Genomic DNA, 18022 nt, shown 5'->3' on the forward strand with positions numbered 1-18022 from the left:
CCCTTGCCTTGATCATTCTGTATTGCCACCCCCAAATTAAAACTCCTTTTCTGTCTGGGTAGTTAATTAAAAATTTTTAAATCATTTTATTGGGGGCCCGTACAACTCAGCACCATCCATCCATCCATCCATCCATCCATCCATCCATCCATCGTGTCAAGCACTTGTTTCAAAGAAGGTTTAAGGGTTCAGGTTTATGTTTTGGCTTTTGCTTTCTGGTAGTAATTAATCTTAAAATCACTTCTATTTTGGGAAATTCTATTTTCCATTTTGGGAAAAGCTTCTATACCTTATTTAAAATGAAAGAAAGTAGAGGAAGTAGTAGCTAGCTCAATGGTAGAGTTCTCACCTTTCAAGTAGGACTCCCAGGTTCAAGTCCTAGCCATTGTACTTCCCTCAGGCACAGCTCCCACTGTGTGTCAGGAAATGATTCTGACTCATTGTAAACTAAAACTACAATATTGCTCTCAGCAATTCTGATGTCTGTCAACTCTGAGCAGGTGCTGTGTGCCTCCTCTTTTCCAGTGTTACTTAAAGTTATCCAGCAGAATCCATATTTCTTTTTTTAATTTTAAAAATAATTTTAATGGGGGTCTGTACAACTCTTATCACAATCCATACATCTATCCATTGTGTCAAGCACATTTGTACATTTGTTGCCATCATCATTCTCAAAATGTTTTCTTTCTACTTGAGCCCTTGGTATCAGCACCTCATTTTTCCTCCTCCCTCCCTCTTGAACCCTTGATAATTTATAAATTATTATTTTGTCATGTCTTACACTGTCTGGTGTCTCCCTTCCCCCACTTTTCTGTTGTCTGTCCCCCAGGAGGGGGTTATATGTAGATCCTAGTGATCAGTTCCCCCTTTCTAACCCACCTTACCCTTACCTTCCTGGTAACCCTACTCTCATTATTGGTTTGTCCTGAGGGGTTCGTTTTTCCTGGTTTCCCGGCTCCGATCTGTACCAGTGTACATTCTCCGGTCTAGCTAGATTTGTAAGGTAGAATTAGGGTCATGATGGCTGGGGGGGAGCATTAAAGAACTAGAGAAAACTTGTATGTTTCATCGGTGCTATACTGCACCCTGACTGGCAGACTCTTCTGTAAGGGGATATCCAGTTGCCTGCAGATGGGCTTTGGGTCTCCACTCCGCACTCTTCCGCATTCAGAATGATATTTTTGATGTTTGATGCCTGATACCTGGTCCTATTGACACCTTGTGATCACATAGGCTGGGGTGCTTCTTCCATGTGGGCTTTGTTTCTTTTCAGCTAGATGGCCTCTTGTTTATCTTCAAGCCTTTAAGACCCCAGGTGCTATATCTTTTGATAGCTGGGCACCATCAGCTTTCTTCACCACATGTGCTTATGCACCCACTCGTCTTAAGCAATCCTGTTGGGAAGGTGAACATCCTGGAATGCCAGTTTAATAGAACAAAGTGTTCTTGCATTGAGGGAGTACTTGCGTGGAGGCCCAATGTCCATCTGCTACCTTAAAACTAAACCTATACATATGTGCACATAGATCTATTTCCCCATCGTTATATATAAGTATATGTACATGCCATATATTTAGACCTCTATAAATGCCCTTTGGCTCCTAGTCCTTTCCTGTTTCCTTTTACTTTCCTCTGTGCCACTGTCATTTGGGTTTCAGTAATTCCTCTCAGTTATATTGCCCTTGATCAAGCTCTACCAGGCCTCCTGCACCCTCCTCACCATTGATTCACTTGTTCCCTTGTCCCTGGATTTGTTAACACCTATTTCCATTCCCCCAACTCCCCCTCTTCCCATATTCCCCCCGAAACTATTGGCCCAGTTGTTTTCTCTAGATTATTCATCCCGCCTATCTTATCTAGCTAAACCTACAGATATAATAATATGCACAAAAGACAGGACAGAGCAAAACAAAGAAACGAAACAAAACCCAAGGACAAAAATAAGAAAAGCCTATAAATAGTTCAAGGTCTGTTTGTTGTCCTTTAGGAGTGTTTTCCAGTGGAGTCTGATGGAGTGCCCAGAGTCTATTTTTGGTACATCCTGGGTCCTTCCCTTGTTCTGCTCCCTTTGCTGTTCTGTTGCATGCCCTTAGTGTGGTGGGGTCAGATCAGGTGCCATTCCCGCGCTGTGTCTTCAGTGTTGTCTCCTGTAGTGCTATAGGTCAGTGAGGGCTGTCGTGTCTCGTAGTGGGGCCGGTCCTATGGTCCTCTCTGTGCTTTGGCTGCTGTGAGCGGGAATATCATCTCTCTTCCTCCCCCTTCATTTGTTCCTATGTGCTCTGATCAGACATGTCCCTCTCCCTGAGTTGTCCCTTCAGTCCTGTTCTCTGAAGTAAATTCTTCTGCGGGGAGGGGGTGCTGTCCACATAGTTGGGATCAGAGTTGGCCCCTCAGACCTCTTTATTGGATCTCTGCTTCATGCTGGTTTTCAGAACCAGTATTTCTAAGTTTGAATAGTCTTTGATTTCTTTTCCATGAAAGATGTGTTTTAATCATGTTAGTGGCTCTCCTGCTTAGCTAAGTCTTCAATCAGTCCCAGTTGTGTGTCTTTTGGGTAGGAATTCAGTCCTGGATTATGTGTTTGATTAGCTGCCCAGTGCTCATGTGTGGTGCTAAGAACAGTGCCAGCAGGTCAAACTCCACTGCCCTTCTGAGAGAGAACGATGCTGAGGCCATCTGTTCCCATAAAGTTGTATATTCTGTATGGTATCTCTGTGAGTTGAAATTGACTTCGTGGCAGTAGGTTTTGGGCTTTGCTCATGTTCTTCCTGATGCTGCTTGGGTGGGACAACTTTTTTGGTACATAATAGGGCCTCCATACTTCTCTCAGACTGACTACTGCATCTTCTGGGGAAGTAAGTTTACACTGTGCCGTTTTTCTTAATCTGGTTTCAGTGTTGGGCTGCTAACCGGAAGGTTGGCAGTTCAAACCCAGCAGCCACTCCTAGTGAGGAGAACACATTGGTTCCTGTAAAGATTCTGTCTTGGACACTCTTCATTGGGTCACTGAGTTGCCGTGTAGTCTACTTGAGGGAAGTGGATTAAAAGACGAGTTATGTGCACGAGATTGATGGTCTCCTACCCTAGAGAATTTGAGAACCTCAAAACCTAACTAGTTTAGCAAACTTGAACCACACATATATTGGAAAAACCGTGGCACACCTGTGTATAGGCTATGTATGGTTATTTAAAGTCCTTGGGTGATGCAGACAGGTAAGCATGTGACTACTAATGGAAAGAAAGGTTGATGGTTTGAATCTACTAGAGCCTCCTTGGAAGAAAATCCTGGCATCCTACTTCCAAAAGGTGACAGCCATTTGAAAATTGTTTGGAGCACAGTTCCAGGCGGAAAAACCACATGGGGTTGCCATGACTTGGAATTGGCTAGATGTCAGCGGAGTTGATGTGGTTTGATTGTCTGTTCAGCACCCCAAAACACCCTTAAAAGCATGTGTGGATTTATAACCCTGTGGCCTCTCACAGAGCCCACCCACGGACTGAGGATCAGCGGCAGAGAGCCGTGGTGCTGGTGGGTGCCAGGTCACGTTCCTACCGCAGGAGAAGCTCTCCCAAGGAGAGTCTTTTCCCTTTGAACCTTGTCAGCCTCGAATCCTTCTCACACGGTGCTCCTGATGAATCAACTTGATGGCAGTGAGCTTTTAAAATGTGCCATGCGGAGCTGGTGGGCAAGGTGAAATGATGTGCTTGCTTGGGCTAGATGGTAGTTTAAAGGAACCTGTGCCTCTCAAGTCTATAAACTTCTGGTAAGATCTTTCTGAAGTGTTTGGAGTGCCTGGTGGGTTCCGAAGGTCCAGCTGCCAGTTCCAGCACACCCAGCAGAGCCTGGGAAGAAGCGCAGGTGTTCGATTTCTGAAAGATTGGCCCCTGGAAACCCTGGGGAGCGCAGCCCTACTTGGGGAACACACCACAGGTTGGGCTTGATGGCAACGAGGTTTAGGAATATCTCCTCTTTCAAACATACGAATCCTCCCAACATAAGAGGAGAGCACATTGGGGCAGGGGGTGGGGTCCCAAAAATCCCAACTCCATGGTCATCAGCTCAATTCTGACACATAGTGACACTTTACGTAGGGGTTTCTGAGATTAGATATTTATGGGAACAGACATCCTCATCTTTCTTTGCCTCACTCACAGTGCACACACACTGTTATCTCTGGACACACTCACCGATCCCGCCTCATTCTTCCCAACCACTTGCAGTTCGTTGCTCAGACAGTGCCTGTGAGTCCCTCGAGAGCAGGATTCGGAGCAGAGCACAGTACTGTCAAGAGGTGCTGATGACTGACTGGGGGCTTGACCCTCCCTAATATTTGTTCAGTGGATGAAAGACCACACGCCCACAGTTTCCTGGACTAACATTGATTCTGATTAAATTAGCATTTTTGGTGTTAAGAGTAATCGAGGAAATCTTATAAGTGTTCGGAGTAGCAAGGGGCTGGATTTCTGCACGGCATTGGTAGCCATTAGTGTGAAGGACGTGTGAGGGAGGTAAGGTGATGGGCACAGACTACCTGTGGAGCCAGCCTCTGGAAGGCACAGCCACCCTGATGGGCAGAACATGTGCCCAGGGGGCTGTGTTTGGTGAACTCTAAGCAAGTGTGGGACCTGACTGTCCCCATGGAAATTACTGTATGAACTCCTCGGATCTGACCATCTTAAAACAGCAAAGGGTGGTTGAGTTCATTTTAACTTGCTGCTGTTTTGGTGTTCATTATGGGGGAAAATTGGGATAAATAAATATTCACCTGTAATCTTGCCATATGCAATATAGAGTGTGCTTGTTGAGGTTTTTTTGGGGGTGTAGTGGTGATGGTTGTTATTTTTTCTTCTAAAATGGTTTCATTTTTGTTGTAAGTCCCACTTGGCCAATTCATTTGGCCTTTTCTTGAGCTCAGACAGGTCACTGAGAATGTTTACTTTCTCACTGGCGACTTAGCCAAGTAGTGGGAGTTCTTTACCAGGTTAATGTGATGCACTATTACTGCCTCTGTCTTTTTGGGGGGCATAGCTGCCAGATCTTGGACAGTATTAGCCATCAGCTCCCAGGTAAGCATGCATGGATGTAGTCAGGAGCAAGCGTTTCACTTTTTTCCTGGCCGTTTTTTCCCTTAGATAATTGTTGGACTCATAAACACCCCCATCTTTGCCTTTTTAAGGCCAGATAAGCTGGAGCCTAGCTGGTGCAGTGGTTCAGTGCTTGGCTGCTAACCCAAAGTGGTTGGAGGCTAAGACCTACCCAGCCACTCTGTGAGGGAAGACGCCTGGCCATCTGCTCCCTTAGAGATGACAGCCTGAGAAACCCCATGAGGCAGCTCGACTCCCCCGTAGCATGTTGCTGTGAATCAGAATTGACTCGACAGCACACACAACCGTTCAGTTTGTCAGGGTGTGCGGCAGATGGCACCATTGTGATGCATTTCAGTCTGGGTACATTTTGTGTGATCAGTATCCTAGGACAGCTGCAGATGAAGATGATGCTGTGGGCATGAAAGTACAGATCTCTGTGGACCTGTGCACTCATTTCTCTAGGGGCTGTATCTGAGAGTTAATGGTCCATAGTTTCGCTTTTTAGGAAATTGCCGAACTGTTTTCCAGAGTGGTTGTACCATTTTATGTAACCACCTGCAGGGCATGAAAATCCACACCAAGCTGTCTTACACTCAGTCGTTTAAGTTTCATTTAATAGGCCTATAGGGATAGTCGAGTGTTTAAAAAAAAAAACAACACAACCATAGAATTTGCTGCCCTAAAGTACATGCTTGAGTGGTGTATGTATTTGTTTGGTGTGGAACTAACTATCACTACTATGTAATTTTAGGACATTTTCATTGCCCCATAAAGCAGCCTTGTGCCCATTAAAGTCACACTCCATTTCCCCTTACCCAGCCCCAGGCAACCACCAAGCCACTTTCTGCTTGCAGAGTATATATTCTGGACATTGCCTATAAACAGAATGACTAGTGTGGCCTTATGTGACCGGTTTCTTTCCACGTCAGCTCTTCGTGCTCATCTTTTTTTAGAACAGGTTTATAGACAAATTGCAAAGATAGTACAGTGTTACAAAATATATCCCACAATGTGTTTTCCTTATTATTAGCGTCTTCTATCAGTATCAAACATTTGCTACAATTAATCAATTTTGACACACTACTAGAAAGTCCAAAACTTAATTTACATAGTTTTCCTTATTTATATTTTACATGTTCTCTGTTCCAAGAGCCTATGTAAGGTGGGGGTGGTAGGTGCCATCAGATTGGTTCTGGCTTATAGGGAACCACAACAGAAGGAAACACTGCCTGGGCCTGGGCCTGGGCCTGGGCCAGCCTCACAATTGTTACGTCTGAGCGCGGTGCTGCAGCTGCTGTGACAATTCGTCTCCTGTCCAGACCACTAGACCTTCATCTTTTTTGCTGACCTCCTCCTTTTACCAACACGATGTCCTTTTCCAGGGACTTGTGCCTCCTGGATAACTTGTCCGAAGTATGTTAAGTAAAGTCTTACCGTCCTCACTTCTAAGGAGCATTCTGCCTGTATTTCTCCTGAGACAGATTTGTTTTTCTGTCCGTATTTTTTTCCAACACCATATTGAAAACAAACAAACATTGATTCTTCTTTGGCCTTCCTTACTCAGTGTTCAACTTTCAAATGCACATGAAATGATTGGAAATAGCTTGGGCCAGGTATGCCTTAGTCCTCAAAGTTAAGTCCTTGCTCTTCAGCACTGTGCAGGGGCCTTGTGCAGTAGATTGGCCTGATGCTATATGTTGTTTCATTTCTTGACTGCTGCTTCCATGAGCATTGCTTGTGGATCCAAGCAGGATGAAATCCTTGACAACGTCATCTTTTTTTCTGTTTATCATGATGTTCAAGCTATTGGTCCAGTTGTGAGGATGTGTTTTCTTGACATTGAGTTGCAGTCTGCACTGAAGGTTGCAGTTCGTGACCTTCATCAACATGCGCCAAGTCCTCCTCACTTTTCAGCAGCCAAGGTTGTGTCATCTACACATCACAGGTTGTTAATAAACCTTCCTCCCGTCTTGATACTGAGTTCTTCTTTCTATAGTCCAGCTTTGAGTATTGTTTGCTCAGCATACAGACAGAATAAGTATGAGAGGATACAGCCTGACAGCAGTATCCTGATTTTAAGCTAACATGGTTTTTTATTCCCTTGTTCTGCCTCTTGGTCCATGTGCAGAATCATCAGAACATTGAATTCTTCTGAATTCCCAGCCATACCAATGCTATCTGTAGATTGATATGAATGAGTAGTGTGATACACTGTCAAATGCCTGTTAGTCAATAAAATACAAGTTAACATCCCTGTGGTATTTTCTGCTTTCTGTCAGGATCCACACGACATCATCAATGATATTCCTTGCTCCACGTGTGCTCTTTAATGAATCCAGCCCGGACGTCTAGTAGCTCTCTGTCTTATGTGTGTGGGGTGTCTGTCTGCAGCTGTGCTGCTGAAACAGCTGTTGAATGATCTTAGGGAGGTTTGTGTGTGTGATTTTGTTATACTTAACGATAACTTCTGCATTCTGTGGCATTACCTTTCTTTGGAATGAGTACAAATGTGGATCTTTTTCCGTCATTGGCCAGGTAGCATTCTTCCCAATCTCTTGGGACAGACTAGTAAGTGCTTCCAGGGCTTCACCAGGATACCAGGCTACACTTTGTTGTCATGTTTCCTTGGACTTTTGGCTTTATCCAGGTTTTCCTGTTGTGATGACTTTGACAGTTTTGAGGTTTTCAGGGTGCAAGAGACCCCAATCTTAAACACAATTTGAGAAGAAGATTTAAATGGGACAAAGACAGGCACAGCATCCAGATGAGGAAGACATCGAAGTTAGGACGCTAGATAAAATGTGGAGCAAAGGAACCTGCTGTAAATTCATGATGATTGGCAAATCAGTCCATCACAATTACCATTGGGAATCCAGGAGCAGGAAGCAGGACCGTGATTGGTACCTGTACATTATGTGAGAATGGCTTACAAGATTGACCCCCAGGCTTTCTAACCAAGGCAGTCAGGGGGAGACTGATAGGGCATGACTCGTGACTGACTCCCTGAACTGTCCCCAGTACAGTGACCTCCATCAAGGACACACCCAGCCCCCAAGAGAGGCTGTCCTTCCCTGGGCTGACTGTTGAGAAGTGGAGGGCAATAATCTACTCTCCCGGAGGCCAAGCTTATCTATACCCTTGGTGAATGATCAGAAAGAATTCAGTGGAAGCTTCATCTATGTGGGGATCCTACAAAACGATTTTGGGCTGTCATTGCCGCCTATAGCAGAGCCTTTTGCAAACTGAGGTGCTCAGGATTTAAGCTCTAGCAGAGAATTCCTGTTTAAATGTAAGCTGTCTCTCAATTGGGACTTACCTGATGCTTTTCTCCCTATTTGAGAGGGATGTCATTGACCCCTGTCGAGTCATGAGAAAAAGCAGAGGGAAGAAGTGCTTTATGTATTTTTCTGGCATTGGAATATTTTTGGCATTTGGCATACTTTTCCACTTTGGGCATTGGAAGCTCTATCAGTTGATTTTGTGTCTCTTTGACATCACCTTGTCTGTGGTTGCTTGCTTGTCTTTGGGTGCTGCTTTCTGTTACTGCAAGGTATTTTTAGGGTCACCTTGGGTATTTCCTGCCTCAGTCTTGGCACCAGCCATTTATTTCCTTAAGGAACCTTGATCCCTTTTATAGAAGAATGACGTGGAAATCAAGATCTGGATTTGCATCCAAGTGTTTAAAACTACAAGTGAATTAGGTTGGAAAGTGAATACATCCTTAAGTTGTCCCTGCTTGTATAGGTGAACTTGATGTTTTATGTAGTTGATTTCCTTTTAAAAGATTACTATTGATTGAAGTGCCTTTTCCTAAGTGCAGCTTTTCTTTACTGCTGATGAATCTTTGTTATTGAAACCTTTTAAAATTACTTTATCGATAACTTAGCCAACTGCTTATACAAAGCGTGTCTAAATTCATTCCCAGTGCATTGCACCAACAATGTATGCTTTCAGTATCTGTGGGTGGGTCGGGTGGTGGTGGTGGTAAGATCTAGATAAAAAGCTAGCTGAATGGGATTTTGCACCCAAAGAAGTACTCAAGGGCTTAATGAGCAGTTTTTGAGTATAGCAAATGGAGCAGGGTATGGCTGCGTGCCAGGGAGTGTGCCCTTATCTAGAATACACTGTATCATGTCTGAGTGGAACTGGTAGGGGTGGGAAAACCTTGGCTTACTTTTTAGAACCTTCTTGCCAACTCCACCAATGCTGTAGTCACTAGCTTGTATTATGTGATCATTTATCCACTCCACCGTCCAGAGCAACTAAACTTCTTAGGAAGTACATTTGTTGTCAAGGAAGCAAGTAGTAATGGAGAAGAATTTCTATTTGACTTTTGTCCCCAATTCACTCTGACCTTGTCTTAGTGCAGTGGCTGTGTTATGTTACATGGATGTGGTCAGCATCTTGGTGTCCTCTGCCCAGTTCTCCAAATTTTGTGGGGCATTCCATTTTTGGGAAATTACTTTAAGACCTTTTATTGGAGAATGGTATTCAAAATCTGTATCCTGATCTGCAATATCTTTTTTAAACTGTGCGTGTTGGAGTTTCTCCGCCCCCCCCCCCAACACCTTCATTGTACTATATTCCCATTGTTTGGAAAATAACAGAAAGAGAAAGAATTAAAAAAAACCTTCTAGTGGCAACATGATACGTCATGACTTATATTTCTGTTTACTGTTAATGGCTTTCCTCCAAAAGGCTGTTACATTGCATGCATAACTTTAAGTATGTGTGTGTGTGTGTGGGGTGTCTTAGGTAAGGTTATACAGAAAGTTAGATTCCTATTCAACAGTTCTTACAAAAATTGTTCTGTGACATTGGTTACAAGTTTCATACTGTACCTGCTTTTTCATTATTCTGTGTTCTCTTTCCATTGGTCAACCTTCTCTTTCCCGCATTGTTGCCTCGTCTCTTTGCTTTGGGGGTGCTGTTGTTTGTTCCATAAGCCAGGGTATTATTTGACTGAAAGGCGACCTTCAGGTGTAGCTTCAGTGCCAGGTTCCAAGGGTGTCTCAGGATGACACTTTGGGGGTTCCTCTAGTCTCTTGGTCCAATAGGTCTGGCTTTTTGTAGGAATTTCAATTTAGTTTTACATTTTTCTCCCATTTTATGAGACTTTCTACCTTCTACTGTATCAGAATAATTGGTAGTGGTAGCTGGGTACCATCTAATTCTGGTGTCAGGTTAGAAGAGTCTGGTTTCTTGGGCTTAGTCCTGTGGACTAGTTTCTTCTGTGTGTCTTGACTTCTTTCCTCTTTTGCCTGTGACAAATAATTGTATGTTAGACGGGCTGTGCCCAGTGACTCAATGGACAACACTATGGCTTTAAGCCCAGTCAACCAATCCCACGTGTCAAGGAGTCACCTGTAACTGAGCCCTGGTGGCCTAGTGGGCAACGTGTTGGCTGCTAACGGCGAGGGCAGCTGCCCTGCGGGAGAAAGATGAGGCTTTCCTCTCCCAGAGTTCCAGTTTCAGAACCCACAGAGGCAGTTCTAGTCTGTCCTCTAGGGTCACTTTGAGTCAAATTTGACTCAATGACAGTGAGTTTTTAAATTTTATTTTGGTGCCTCCTAAGGGCTTTGTATATATGAGGGGGCTTAAAAAAATCCATGGAGAATTTACATTACATCACTATTTAACTTTTTTTTTTAAGTATTATTGGGGATCAGGAAGGCAGAGAAAATAGCGTTACTAGTTTTCTTTTTCTCATTAAACTTCTCAAGTGTTTTCCTAAAGGCCACCTAGGGCTTAGTAGTGCATGTAGTGAGCAGGTGAAAGACTAATTCTAGTGAGGATGGACCTGACCTCCTACTGCATTTGTGAGCCCCTGTAACCTGGGGTCCTTTTCATCTCATGTGGACAGTTACTTCATACTCCAACAATTACATTGAAATCATAATTAGGTTTTCGACCTGTTATCTCTTTCCCATTTCCTTAGTAATAAGTGATAATCCTTGCTTTTTATACGAAAAGAGTAAGCCAGCGAGCTGTTGAAACTGGTGTTTGCTTTTAGAATTTATTAGACTGTTTTCTTTCTTTGTTCCTGACTAGGAGGTTAAGACCTTCTCGAAGACCAAGCCCTCCTTGCTCCCCCAGACTTGGAGGCATGCTGGGACAGGCAAGGCCACTGTAGTGTTAGAGGTTTCTAAGACTGGAGAAAAAATGGGAAGGGATAGACTACGCTGGGTTATCATTTACCAACAAGGATTAGCCAGAGAGCTAACGCTGGGAGAAGGAGTGTTAAGAAATGTCATACTTGGGCAAGTTACTTAAAATTTGTATATATCTTTCTTCATCTGTGAAAAGGGGATGGTAGCTACATTTGTGAGGAATAAATGTGCTAAGCATAGTGTCTGGTACACTATTGTGGAAGTTTTTTGAAAGAAAATATTGCTCTTCTTTGAGTGTAGCTGAATACCGTATATACTCAAGTATAAGCTGACCCGAATATCAGCTGAGACACCTAGTTTTACTACAAAAACTGCATTAAGATGTGCTGAAAGAACTCGGCTTATATGAGTATATACGGTATATAGGCATGTGAATACACAGCACAAAAACTCAAGTGATATTAGGAGACCATCAAACTGGTAGTAGTTTCTTCTAGAGATGTACCTGGTTTGGGGGCTGATGGTCAAAAGGGACTCCATTTTATATTACTCATTAATTTTACTTCTTTTTTTTTTAAGTGAAATATAGGAAACTGATGCTGTTTATATCTTTGTCTGATGGAGGTATCTAGAAAGAGTCTTCATGTACTTAGGGGCTAGTACCTCTGGGGGTTGGGGAAGCTTTTTGCTCACTGAAGGACATTTTGGTTTTTCTAGCCCAATAAAGATTTGAATCAGCCTCAGCCTGTATGTTTATTTTGTGTTTACATTAAATTGCATGGGGAACCAGCCAACTTATGTTGGAGTGAGGAACAGTTAAATGAATTCACTTCTCCAGAGTCAGAGGTTGATGGGTTTGATTTTTGTTTTGCAGTAGGAAGATTATGATCTCTGTGTGTGTGCTCCCATGCTTTAGGAAGGTGTGTGTGTGTGTGTGTGTGTGTGTGTGTGCGTGTGTGCGTGTGTGTGTGAGAGAGAGAGAGAGAAAGCTGTTGGCATCAGGGTGTTAAGTATCCTGCCTGGAATTTTACTTTAAGCTCTCCACGGCTTTTGATGTCAATTCTTGAAACATGCCTGTTTCCTCACATTACTGTAGGCATGTAGCCTCCTTTGCCCTGAGGACAAAAATCTCTTTTTTTGTGAGTTCTTTTTAACCCTTGTTGCGCTCAGTATTACTGTCCGAGTCCTGCCCCCAGGGGTTGGCAGTCTTGTTTTGTTTGGAGGAGTTACATGAAGGTGGGACCCATTGGGGGTGGGGATGCATTTTGAGATGCTAGATGGGCTTGCAGATCATAATGCCCAAGAGTGTTTTTTTTTATGAAGACCAACTTTATTTTTACACTTAAAGGCTAATGAAAACCCATTAATTACATATTTTAAATCTCAATTGAAAAGTATAATTATATTTACTAATTACTTACAAAATAAAACTTTATAAGACACAGAAAAATCCAGCATGCATGTTTAAGTACAATGAATTCAAGACCAAGAGTACGCAATACGTGCACCAAGGCTAGATTACAAATTACCATAGTCATGTCGCCATCATCATCCTCATCTCCACGTTTTCTTTTCAATGCAGTTGATGGTTCACTGGCAGTATTTTGTGATGAAATCATGTTAGTGGTGATAAGAATATTTTTGGACCCAATTAATGATGGATTAATCAGAAAATTCTGAATTGCTGGTGTTGCTGGAATTGATGCTTTTCCAGCCAGGGGCTGTGAAGTGGGCATCTGTACAGTAAACCTTTGTCCTGTAAGGGACATTGGCATTCCTGCTTTAGTTGAAACAGACGGGTTGTGGGTTGGTGTGCTCAGGATGGGAGTACTAGGTCTGCTAGTCACAGAGCCAACACTTAACCCCGGAACGGTTGTTCTTCCTGCAGATGTCTTTTTCTGTAAGGACTTAAGTCCATAATTCGGAGCAGTCAAACAGTACCTATCTGGTGGCAATCTAGGCCCTGAATATGGTTTGATCAATGGCAAAGGGGTCTGATTTCTTTGCCTTGTGATATCTAGTAAAAAAATCTCTTGGGCGAGGGTAAACGATTGGTGAACACGACACTGGATGCCAAACACACATCATCTGCATCGACAGTTGCTTTCTGGGCATGACTTGAGTAAATTTTGCATCATCTAGAATTGTAGTCGCATATGGGAAGGCAAGCTCCAGCATTCGGTATGTAACTCTGGGCTCATATTCTGTAATCCCCACATCGTTCAGGGTTGGTGCCATCGTCTGCGACTTTTGGCATGTTCTTGGGAGAAGTCATCTTGCCAGACACCATGATCTCTGGTGATCAAACTCCTTTAGCTAAATCACCCACATGAATGTCTTTCAGTCCTGATCTTGATGCAAGCTCTTTGCCTAGTGTGGTTTTCCAACCCCTGGTGGACCGGCCGGTCAGCAAGATGTTTGGCTGCAGCTTGGTCTTCACAGCGATGGCTCTGAGCATCCAATTCGCAATGTTTCGTCATCTCTGAAACCTATCAGGCCAATGTAACCCGAAAGGCAAGTACGAATGACTGGCGTCTGCCATGATAGTACATGTGATACTAATTAGATGTCACGTGAGCATTAGAGCTAATGCAGCAGTTAGGAACAGGTTACGTGCCCCACACCTGACAAATGGCATCGCCGTGGCTGGTAGCACTAGTCTAGTGGGAAGGTCAGAGGTTGCTGTAGTGTAGAGTGACACAGCTGTACCTTGCAGGCCCTGAGGTGCGGAGGTGCTGTGGAAACAGGGCAAAAGGTGAAAGCTTCTGATGTGAAAGGGAACACAAGTGAAGGGGGCAGGAAGTGTATTAAAGACGGTGGAGAAGACAGGCAGCTGCTTGTTAGATCTCTGGGGGAGAGATATACCTCGGTCCTTGGCTCCGCGTACTTGAGAAAGAATTCATGTCGGCGCCTGGTTTGTGATCCAAGTGAATTTTATGAGAGTTAGAAGTTTCAGGTTTACACAGCACCGCAGGACCCCTCACCCTGTTCAGCCTCCCTAGAAGCTGGTCGGAAAGTCACACGGTTGGCTCTGGGTTCCTGCCCTCTTCCGTTCTGAGGAGAGGTGTGGTGGCTCAACCCTGGTTGAGCCTATTGGCTGAATTGAATTTACCTGGCCTAGGTGGGCCAGTCCAGGTGCAACAACCACCTAGGTGTACCACCCCTTCCTGGTCGGAAGTTCAAGCCTCTGAGCATGCGTAATGGACGCCCCAGTCCCTATGCTAGCTCCCTAACAATTCCAGAGAAGAATCTTGATCAAAAGAGGGAAAATGCACAACAGATTTTAAATTCTCATGGACTCTAGATTTTCTGGAGTCATACAGGTGTAATGAAACCCTGAAAGTATTTCCCTGGGATGTTATTTAAACCGTAAACCAAAAACACCCTTTGAAGTTGTCTTGAAACTGAGCTGTATTATTTTCCATGAGGGTTGTGCTCTTTTAAAGACTCTTTATATGAAATTGAATTGACAACAGCAACTGAAAAGATTTAAATAACACCTTAGAAAGGCAGTGAATTTATACTCATGACGAACCTGGTAAACATAAGTAAAGATGGATACTTGGATGTGTATGTACATTTCTACCACCAAGACCTGTCCTCTGAGTCTTTAAGTGCTTTTCACCCTCAGTTCTGCTCTGTTTTTTTAATCACCTTTGATTCAGTCCATTCTGATCCTTAGCCCGGCCGCCCCATGTGCGACAGGAGGAAGCATGCCCAGTCCTGCTGCAGCCTCACAGCTGTTACTCCGTTTATAAGCCCGTTGTTGCAGGCACTGTGCCCATCAAATTGAGGGTCGCCATACTTTTTGCTGATCTTCTATTTTATCAAGCATGATGCCCTCCTGATAACATGTTCAAAATACATAGGGCTTTGTCTGTAACAGCTGTACTGAGGTATAATAATCAAATGTCATGTTCTGTTTACTGGGTTATAGAGTTGTGCACTCATCAGCACAGTCTAGTTTAGATTATTTCTATTATCTTGAAATGAAGTCCAACCTACTAGATAGCTTCTCTTTCCCTCCTCTCTCCTCCCTTATCCTCCAGACACCCAGTGATCCACTTTCCGCCCCTCTAGATTTTCCTTTTCTTGATCTGTTGCATAGATGGAATCACGCGGGGTCTTTAGAACCGGCTTCTGTCATCTTCCGCTCAGCATACCTCGTCAGCCTTCAGCCATGCTGTGTAAAGCTTGCATCTTTATTCTCTCTACAAAAAAAGTAATCTGTTGTTTGGCTCAAGTTTAAACTTCTGTAAGCATGGGAAGAAGACTTTGTAAAATTTATTGCGTGATCCTATGAAGAGAAGAGGTGTGGAAATGTGCAGTGAAAGGTCTTTGTTCCCCGTTAGACAGGCTGTCTTAAGCAACATTTGTGGGATAAGTAGAAGACAGACATTTTCAGAGCTGAAGGAAGACACGATGAACCTAGGAATTAGGCGCTTCATGTGACAGACAACAAGAGTGTCAGTCCTTCCTTCTTACTTGGTGGAAGTTGAGGCAGAACATCAAACGCTCGTCCAGATTAAGTTGTGGTTACTCTCTGAGTCGAGGGTTGGGTCAATGGGCTGGAGTGGCACAGGTGCTGTTCGGTAGCCCTCCCTGGCACACATAACACCTGTAAACGGGCAGCGAACACGTCAGAGGGACTGACTGGTCACTATGACAGTGTTGCTTTACCACTGAGTTAAGAATTAATATCTAATGCAGTGTCAGTTAAGGGCTGTGGAGAAACATTTAAATAGAAGGCTTTATGATTTAACTATAGCAACCCCCCCCAAAAGATTACTAGTGTGCCTGCCATAAGGAGTGTACCATGCTGAAAGGGCAACTATAGTCACAGATCAAGTGGTAATGCTAAAATTTATCCCCAAACAAATCTTGCTATAGATTGCAGTTAGAACCAGCAGAGAAAATAAAAGTCAAGACCATTTAGGACGTAGAATACATTCCTTTTAACTTTGGTCAAAATTTATTATAAATTTATTTCATGTACTTTTAATGATTTACTGTTTGGTTTTTTTGAGGAGGGATGCAGAAAACATTTTCAAGGGAGTTTGCTGTCAGTTTCAGTTTTGTTTTGTTCAAGAAAAACGGGTCCTTGTGAGACGCGCCCCTGTAGTTCCTCCTGCCATCAGATCAGCTCCGGTGTCCACGGCCTCTCACTCAGCACAGCGCTGTGCCAGCTCTGAGGCTCCTCTCCTCAGTTTCACCTGCCAAAGTGCCCCTGAGTCTTTTGGCTCTTTTTCTTCACAGTCACTTTGTGATTTGAAAACCTATTCCTGTCCTTGCTAACCACTTGGGAATTGCACAATTTATACTTTTTCTCTCCCCCTCCTGATAGGTGCTGGATAGTTTACTAGTCCAGTATGGAGTGGTGGAGAGCTGTGAGCAAGGTACATGTCTTCCAAATTGCTTTCAAATTTGTCAGAGCAAGGAGTAGGAAGAAAACTAACTTTCTTTTTCCTCTTGGCTTTTCTCTTCCTCTAGTGAACACGGAGTCGGAGACGGCAGTTGTCAATGTGACCTATTCCAGTAAGGACCAAGCTAGACAGTAAGCAATCTGAAACTAGCTTATGCTTCGTGCATTTTATCACTTAGGGGGAGGGCTCGTGGGTAGCTGAAAGAGAACACATTATTTTATAAAGTATGACCCCGAATAATGTCTTTTTAAAGTTGTAATGCCTAGCAAAAGTTTACATGTGTGTGTTCTGCTACATTTTCAGTTCGTCCTTGATGCCATTAAGGCAATAATGTAATATGAAGTTGAATTACATGCTCTTTGCTGGGAATTCTGAACCTCTGAGTAGTGTTGCTAAGTTATATATAAAGACTTCATTTACCTTCTTGGTGTGGCACATATATTGCTGTTTTTTTTTCCTTAGGCTGGTTAAATGAATCATCTTGCTTACTAATTTTCCTAACGATTACTATTGTCATTTAGGAGTGTGCAGATAGCATGTAATTTGCTTCCGGCTTCGAGGAAAGGCTATACCAGTGTAATTGACAAATTCACACTTCACACTGTCTCCTCAGGAAGCAACAGTACTGCATGCTTGGGCATGATCTAATGAGCTGAGTGAGCACTCCCCGCCACACTGGCATGGAGTTGACTGATTCATAGCGAGACAAAATGAGTCCCGTGGACAGTGCTTTCCAAAGATCCCCTCAGAATAGCATTCAGGAGGAATGGCACCTGGGGTTCTCTACGTCAGCAGACGACGGGATTCTTCAGCCCCCCTCTCCCAGCACAGGCAGAGATGGACTACCACGGGTAGGAAAAGCTGAGAGGAAAGACCGTGCTAGCTGACGTTGGAGTGGCCTCCAGGGGAAGCAGAAACCAACTCCTGGGATGGGCATTCTGTTACATTTCCTGAAGGAGGGCCCGTTCGTGGCGGAACTGGCAAAGGGAAGGCAGGGCGAGGAAGGTGATGGAAATTTTTGAAAAACTGGTTTTATTCATATTGTTCAAAATTTTAAAAGATACAGAAATGTGTATACACAGTGCAAATCTTGCACCCAGTTTTGTTCCCCAACTACTGTGTCCACATGGAGTAGAAACGCATGCGAGTATTCTTTCTGCTGTTTACACAGATGTCGTGACAGTCTGATGTTGTGTTAATGTAGCTATCTTTCGTTACATTTGTGCGGAATGTGACTATGAACGAACTTGTTTAGTTAGCCCCAGATTAGATATTTAGATTGCGTACAGACTCATAATTATACATAGTGGCCCAATGGATCGCCTTTTACATGTGCCATTTGCACGTGTGTGGATGTACCTACAGGATACATATCCTGAAGTAAAAATACTGAGTTGAAAG

At 43.6% G+C, this 18022-nt stretch overlaps 1 protein-coding gene and 1 pseudogene across 3 annotated transcripts in view; one reads left to right on the forward strand and one right to left on the reverse strand.

The window, feature by feature from the left end:
• The window catches only part of IGF2BP3 (insulin like growth factor 2 mRNA binding protein 3), a 129876-nt gene that overhangs the window by 69726 nt on the left and 42128 nt on the right, over nt 1-18022 (forward strand). For all 3 annotated transcript variants that reach the window (XM_075558296.1, XM_075558297.1, XM_075558298.1), the window contains exons 4-5: nt 16543-16594; nt 16689-16752. In XM_075558296.1, coding sequence (XP_075414411.1) covers nt 16543-16594; nt 16689-16752 — 116 coding nt within the window. The remainder of the gene's footprint in view (nt 1-16542; nt 16595-16688; nt 16753-18022) is intronic.
• On the reverse strand, nt 12717-13488 carry LOC142456430 (transcription initiation factor TFIID subunit 9-like; annotated as a pseudogene).

The sequence above is a fragment of the Tenrec ecaudatus genome, chromosome 9, assembly GCF_050624435.1.
Source record: "Tenrec ecaudatus isolate mTenEca1 chromosome 9, mTenEca1.hap1, whole genome shotgun sequence".
Classification (NCBI taxonomy): Eukaryota; Metazoa; Chordata; class Mammalia; order Afrosoricida; family Tenrecidae; genus Tenrec; species Tenrec ecaudatus.